At 58.7% G+C, this 7,634-nt stretch overlaps 1 protein-coding gene across 4 annotated transcripts in view; it reads right to left on the reverse strand.

Annotated features, from left to right (window-relative positions):
* FLNC (filamin C) overlaps positions 1–1,934 on the reverse strand; it is a 28,045-nt gene extending 26,111 nt beyond the window's left edge. For 2 of the 4 annotated variants that reach the window (XM_033432520.2, XM_049715005.1), the window contains exon 1: positions 1,342–1,864. In XM_033432520.2, the coding sequence (XP_033288411.1) occupies positions 1,342–1,696 (355 nt within the window). In that variant the 5' untranslated portion in view covers positions 1,697–1,864. Of the gene's footprint in view, positions 1–1,341 lie in introns of all 4 variants that reach the window. The other 2 variants (XM_004272217.4, XM_049715006.1) reach the window with 2 other exon arrangements.
* Between the last annotated feature and the right edge of the window lie 5,700 nt (positions 1,935–7,634).

Consider the following 7,634-nt stretch of genomic DNA (forward strand, 5'->3'; position numbering starts at 1 on the left):
CTGGGGCCCCTCCCCACGCCCTGTCCTCAGGCTTGTCCTTCTGGAAAGCTCAGAGACATCTGCTGTGTCACAGCGGCAGGGCTATTTCCAGGCCAGAGCGGGTGGGGTGGGGGTCAGTATTGGGGCAGGAGGGGGTAAGGCCTAGAGAGGGGACTGGCCGGGGCAAAGGGCCCCGGACTGAGCTCAGCTGCTAATTCCGGAGGCCTAGAGATGCCCCGAGGGAGAGTGGAGGTGGACAGACCTTCCATCATCTGAAGAAGTCTCTGGGGCAGCCTGGGGGGCACCGGACGCCCTGTGAAACTCCCCTCCTGCGGCCCTGGGGTGCACCCCGCCGAGGGGCCCTTTCCTGCAAATCCCATCAGGGCTCTTAGGAGCTCGCCACAGGGGTAGGGCTCTGCCCCAGGCCCCCGGCCTGCAGGGATGACGGCAGGGCGGTGAGGGGAGGGCCAGCTCCTACCCTCTCAGAGCCCATCCCGGGTTCCCCAGCTCCCAAGCCTGGGGTGCCTCCCCACCCCACCCAGCGCTGACACACCTTCCAAATCTGGTTACACTCAATGACTTCCTCCCTTTTTCAGGCCTTCCCTCCCTCCCCTCAGCCCAGGCCGTTTGAGCTGCAGCCAATCGGGGCTTAGGGGGTGGGCGGGGGCCGGGCGTGGACGGAGGGAGCCCCCTCCCCGGCCGGCTGAAGCTGGTAGAGGACAGGCAGGGGTTAAGGCTCTCGGATCTCGCTCAGAGCCTTTTTAGGTTTCCGAGGCTGGGCCCTGCCGGCCCTGGCCCCTGGGCCTGAACCCAGACGCCGAGAACATATGCCCGCGGGGGACCCGGGCCCCGCGCCCGCCCGGCCACTAGCTCTCCCCCTGCTCCCTGGGATCGGGCAGCGATTGGGACCCGCCTTCAGCCGCTCCTCCCCGGTGGAGGTGCTGGGAGGCTGGGAAGCCATTTGCTTTGTTTGGGGGGAGGTGCCCCCGGGAATCAGTAATGGGCATTGGCCCAGTCCTCTCAAGCCTGGGCTGGGGGTACGGGTGGCAGGAAAGGGGACGAAGGGGAGAGGCGGGTTGGTGAGAGTGTGCGAGGGAGGCTGAAGCTGGAGGGCTCAGAAACTGTCGGGTCTGGACTCCCCCGGGGCCGCCTCGGGATGCCGGCCGACCAGAGAGGGGTGCGAAGGCAGGACCCGAGGGGGCGTGCATCGGCGGGCGGGAGAGCGGGGACAGGGTCCTCTCCCGGCGCCGGGGCTCTCTCGGCCCTCTCTCGGCTCCCCGCGCGCCCACCCAGCACCTGAGTCCTCTGTCCCCGTGGGCCAGCCCCTCCTCGGGGCACTTCCCCCTCCCCGCCCGCACTGACCGATGGACACGAGCTTGATGTGCTCGCGCTCGAGGAACTCGAGGGCCACGGACACGTTCTCCAGCTTCATCTGGCGGAAGTTGGGGCGCGGGTGGAACTTGCGGTACATGCGTTTCTGGCTGAGCACCTCGAGCAGCGCGATGAGGCGCAGCCCGTCGCTGAGGTCGCGCTGCAGGTCGGTCAGGCGCTTGCCCACGCACTTGAGGTGCTCGTTGCACCAGCGCGTGAAAGTGTTCTGCTGGATCTTCTTCCACGGCGCGTCCTCCGCCAGGTCCTTCTCCGTGGACGGCATGTCGTCCGCCTCGTCGCCCAGGCCGAGGCCGGGGGCCTCGGAGTAGCCGCTGTTGTTCATCATGCTGGCGCGGGCTGGGGCGGGGGCTGCGCTGCCGGCTGGGCTCCGGCTTGGCTGGGCTCGGGCTCGAGGCGCTGTCGGGGCGCGATCGCGGGACTCGCGGCTCTGCGCTGCGCGGCTCTCAACTTCTCTCGCGCCCCTGTCTGGCGGGACTCGGCGGGCCTCCTCGGCTCCTCCGCCGCGCTCTCTCTCTCTCTCTGTCTTTCTCCCTCCGGGGGCGGAGCGGTGCCCTGGAAGTGCGGGCCGGGCTGGGGCGGGGGGTTTAAGAAGCCCCCGGGCCGCGTTCCCCCCGCCGCGCCTGCGGCCCCCGGCTCCACGTCAGAGCGCCGGCCTCCCAGGAATGCCGCTCGGCCCGCGGGTGGGGGCCGAGCCGAGCCCGCCGGCCCCGCCTCCCTCCCTCCCCTCCCCCACGCGGCCTGCCGGCGGGAGGGGCGCCCTCGCCCCCGGCCCGAGTCTACTACCCCGCGGAGGCCCGGGCCCCGGAGCCGCCGCGCTGGAGAGATGACTAGCGGAGCTGGAAAATGGGGGGAGTGAGGGCTCCCAACACCCCAGAACTAAGCTTCGCCGGTCAGAGATGAAATATACCCCCGCCCCCTAGGACTAAAGAGACACAAGGGGAAACTGAGGCCAGTGGTTAGGGCAAAACACACTGATCTGGTGTTGAAAGAATCTTCTGGGTTGTTTGGTGGCAGGGCTGTTCACAGGGCCTGGGAGTCCTGGCTCCTAGCCCAGGGTATTGTCCACCTGCGGACAGGGAAGGGAAGTGTGTGTGCTTGTGCGCAGACGGACTGAGAGGAAGTAACGACACTGCCCACGCCAGTTAGGGAGAAGGCTTGGGGTGAGGGTGCCCCACTTTACATGTAGAAAAGTCTCATTTGAAGTCCAAACCCAGGGTCCCAGGGGAAGGACTGTGTCTACCCCTGACTCAGTGTCCCTGTCACCAGCCCTTTTGTCCTCATCCTCTCAGAATGAAAGAATGAAGCTGAGCTCAGGAAAAGACTGCCCAGTGAGTCACACTGTGCTCCCCACCCCCCCAAAGTCTGATTCAACCAAGGTGATGAGAGGGGAGAGAGAGCCTCTGCCCTGTAGTACCAGGGAGCCCCCTGGGCGATGTGCCCATTTGGGTCACAGGGCAGATCCTTCCAGTCAAAGGCAGGTTAGCCAGACAGAGACAGAGAGAGTCCTGCCCAGAGTAGTCCAGGGGAAACGTGACGGGGGCTGGTGGGCAGGGAGAGCCCCAAGGAGCCAGCCAGGATGCCTGGGCAGGACTGGGCTGGGCTCAGGGTAAGCCAAGGGCAGCTGACAGCAGGGAAACTGAGGCACTCAAACAGAGGAGCTGGCCTGGGATGAGGTGAAAGAGCTGTAGAACATACTTTATATAAAAGGAATATATATTCAGCAATTCTGTAGGATACATGTATTCCACGCCTCCTGGCACCCCCTTTAGGCCAAACTTCCTCAGCTTTCCCATCCCTCTGGACCCATAAGTTTGGGCCCCAACTCAAGTTGTGTGATGACCAAAATTTGGCAAGTTTCTGGTGAATCATTTGACCTTATTCCTCTTCCCCCACCAGGCCCGGTGAAAAGGACAGGGAAAGTGGGCATCTTTGGGGGAAGAATGAGGGCAGTCCTTGTTATAGAGCTTGGGAAGAAGTTCAGGAGCTTTGTGGGGGGCAGTGCTTATGGTGAGAGGGGTCCATGAATGATTTCTTTCTCATTACTGAGGGAGGGGGAGGAGTAGAGAAGGGACCAGAAACAGAAAAGGGACCTGCTGTGCGTGACTTAGGAGGGGGGAGCTCTGGGGGCCCTGATAGTGACAGGCGAGATATAAATAGCTTGGGCCCTGCGGCTCATGTTCTCTCGGCTGCCTGTGATGAGGTGCTTAGGAATTCCACCCTCCTGCTGGCACCCCCTTCCCTATCTCCAGAACTCTCATTCCCCCATGCCACCTTTATACCATGGCCAAAACCAACCATCAGGCATCAGTGCCATCCGTCTACTTGAGAGGCTGAGCTCTCCTGTGCAGAGATGCCCACCTCCTGGGGACACATGACATGTAGCTGGGTTTCATAAGGGAAGTGTGTGTGTGTGTGTGTGTGTGTGTGTGTGTGTGTGTGTGTACAAAAAGGCAGACTTCTGACACCCAACCTGAGGTATAGATCCAAGAAAGGATGGATTCCTCTCCCTGAGCCTCTGGGGAAAAGAGAAAGGGGTAAAGCAGGTTTGCCTGGAGCTGACAGCCCTTCACAAACCCTAATGGCTCACACTCGTGTTTTGTGGGCGTTACCTTAGGTCCCCCAGTAACTTGAGGGCCTCGCTTAAGGTGGGGGGAGTTCAGAGGGAAGCCAGCAAGTGGACAAAGAACTCCCTTCTCCCCCTTCTCATTTCTTCTCTCCGAGAGGTGTGTGTGTGTGTGTGTGTGTGTGTGTGTGTGTGTGTGTGTGTGTCCCCAGGGGAGTAAGTGAATGGGCGGCAGAGGGTGCCCAGTGCCAAGGATGGTTCCTGGCACCCTTCTCACCCTGCCTGCCCCAGAAACCAGAGCCCGTTACTCTCCAGGATAAATCAGGGCCTGACTCAGGCCCCGGCCAGCCCGTCACAGTCAGCCTGCCCAGGCACAGGCTGGTGACTCAGCCCTCAATATAGCCCATGAGCCCAGGCCCCAGGCCTCGCCATGAGCGCTGGAACAGACCGTGCACAATGCTGGTCCAGGGACCTGCCAAGTGAGGGCCCCTCCCTGAGGAGGGCTGATGTGCTCCTCTCAGAGCCCGGCAGGGGCTTACAGGGGGTTTCATCAGCTGAGTTTTTGCGGCACTGCTGGCGGTGGCGGCCACAGGCTGTATATAGCCCCCTGACTCACCACCCGCTGACCTGTCTCAGGCGACCAGGTTGCCTGGCCTCTCCCCTGGCCCTGCCTCTCCCATCAAGGGGCACTGCTGGTCAGCCAACATTGGCCATATTTAACTTGAGCGGAGCAGAATCTGAGTGAGCGTGTCCAGTGGGCCATGTTTGAAAATCCTGTTTCCCGGAACCAGGGGCATTTCCATAGCCCCCGTGACGGCACCAGGCTGGCCAGGTTCCGCAGGCACTTTGTTTTAATCCGTGATACTGACTGCGGCCCTGGCCCAGGTGTGGCAGGGACAGTGTGGTAGGGTGGAAAGGTCCATAGGCTGAATTCCAGCCTCTTCACCTCTGGTTCTGTAGCCTTGGTCAGGTAATGGAACTCTTTGGGGCCTCAGTTTTTTCGTCCGCAAAATGGAGTTAATAGTACTCTCATAGGGATTTTTTTATGCATGAAGATGAAAGGAGACAACATGTAAAGTGATTAGCATGGTGCTGGGCAGCTAATAGGGGATCAGAAAGAGCCAGTTTGCTTCCTCTGCTGGTATCCTGGGGACCACATGGGTTCTGGTGAGCTAGGCCTTCCTCACAGCTGCCTCTGTCCCCTGTAGAATCCACTGCCGGCATCTCCCACTGCTCCCCTCTTCCCTTCCTTGCATCCTAACACTCCACCTGCCAGAATCAGAACCAGAGTACTTCTGATCTTTAGAGCTACCCACCATGCCCCCCAAGGGCAGCTGGCCCTTGACAGGGGTGGCAGGTGGTGTGCTCTACTGCGTAGCCTGGGAAGGGAAAGCAGAGGGGTCTGTGGTGCAGGGAGAGAGCAGAAAGGAAGCAGTTATGCAGAGGGCAGGAGAGGGGGGAGATGGAGGCCACTGGAGGTGTTCTGAGTCCTTGGTTCTATCTGTACCTGGGCCTGGGTACATGCCTGCCTCTGGCTTCTAGGAGACACCCCTGTGGACTCAAAGCTAACTCCAGGGACTGTTTCACATTCAACACAGGCACTCTGAACAGTGTATCTACAAGACCAGAAAGCACAGAGCCCAGATCTGTGAAGAGGATGGCCTTCCAAGATGAGCTGACACGGGCAAGTGACCTAAAGGGAAGAGCTCTGTATTCTAAACAAAACGGCTGAAGAAAAGGACCACTTCCCTGTCATTGCCAGCTCTGGCTTTGGGCCTGAGAAGGACCAGATGAAGTCCTGACTGGGGGCCGACTGCCTACCAGACCATGACCTCCACCTTGGCTTCAAATACGAAGTTAAAACAGTGATGCTCAGTGGAGGGTCATCTTCCAGACCTCTCCACCACACATGTTCTCCGGCCAACTGGTGGCCGGAGTGAAGTTGGTAAAAAGCAGGGTCTCACTACACTCAACAGCAAGGGGACAGTGGTAGCAGGTGGATCGTGAAGGAATTTCAATTAGGTTACAACTGAGAATACACAATCTAATACAGTGAAGGGCAGTGCTTCTCAAATTTTATCATGCGTACTCATCAACTGGGGATCTTGTTGAAACGTAGATTCTGTGTCAGTGGGCCTGAGCTGGGGCCTGAGATTCTGCCTTCCTAACAAGTTAACAGTGCTCATGCTGCAGGCCCGTGGGCCACAACTTGAGCAGCAAGGAGCTAGGCCACCCTAAATGAGCCCTATCTTTAAAGAGGAGTCATTTAGAGGGAGCAAAGGGGACCCACGGCACTGCCCTCAATCTGCCTAGGTACAGCCCTGTGATAAGGGCAGGTCATGATTTCAGCCCTGGCCCTAGGTCTGCTAGGAGGACTCCCAGTCAGCCTTGTCACTCCTCTGGGCTGCACACAATTTAAAAACCTCCTAATTCTAAATGTCCTTGCTCCCACTAGGAAAACACTGGAAGAAATGAATTCATTTAGTGCTCAGCAGTGCCCACCTCAGTACATACTCTATAGGTATGTGCTGCTTTGTATATTGGGGTGAATGAAACAAACTCCTTTGGTGGCAGGTAGAAAGGAGGCAGAGAGAGGGTCCCAGGAAACCGGCAGTCACGGGGGCCATTCTGCCCGCTATGGCTTATGAATACACTTGGGGGCTTTCATATGGGAACATTCATGATGAGAACAACCCATCACAAAAGGTTCCGCAGGAATGAAGGTCAACAGGGACACTCATAAATTACCCTCATCGTTCTGCTCATTCCCACTTAGATCCATTCTCAATCCTCTGCCCAGCTGGCTCTGAACTCTGGGAGGCTGACCCTGAAAGACTGTCACCTGGGCATCTCTGCTCTCTGGCTCCCAGTTGGGATCAGCCAATGAGACACACCAACAGGGAACTGGAGAGTGGGAAGAGAGGGTGGGGGAGCACATCAACTTCCCACTTCCTCATGGCTCTGCTAAGGGCCACACACCCCTATGGCCACCATGTGTGTCTGGGGCCCCGTGCCAGGCCTCCAGCCCCTGCTTCCTCCCTTTTCCCCTTCAGGCCTGCGACGGTAGCCAGTTCCCCCTGTTGCTGGTGCCTGGGGACTTCACTATTCCTCGGTGGTTCTCCTAACTGCCTTCTGTACATAATCTGCGCATTAACAACTCTTAGGTTAAAGCCTTTTTTTTGGGCTGCACTGTGCAGCTTGTGGGACCTCAGCTCCCCAACCAGGGATTGAACCCAGGCCATGGCAATGAAAGCCCGGAATGCCAACCACCTGGCCACCAGGGAACTCCCTTCAGTTTACTGCTGGGACCCTGAGTGATTATTAAGTCATCTCCGAGAGCAAATCTCTCGACAACTCATAAGAACGAAGCCACGAAGGCCCACACGCAGATCTTCTCAGGGCACCCTTCTCACAGTAGACAGATGTGGGCACGAGACCCAAGGGCAGGTCATTTGCCCCCCCGCACACAAGTACGCAGATCATTCCATTTCTCTGTGCTTAGATAAGTTCCTTGAGATTAGGGTTAGTAGGTACAGACCAATCCAGCTGCGATTCGGCTGGCAGCACAAGGAGCCAGCATCATTTCTTTCTTTCTTTTTGTTTTTTCCTCAGCCTCATTTCTGAGGTCATTTGTAGGGTGAGAAATCATACATAGGAGCCAGGGTCTTAAGTGAGCACCTGGTTAAAGGGGAACTGCTCT

Source organism: Orcinus orca, chromosome 9, assembly GCF_937001465.1.
Source record: "Orcinus orca chromosome 9, mOrcOrc1.1, whole genome shotgun sequence".
NCBI lineage: Eukaryota > Metazoa > Chordata > Mammalia > Artiodactyla > Delphinidae > Orcinus > Orcinus orca.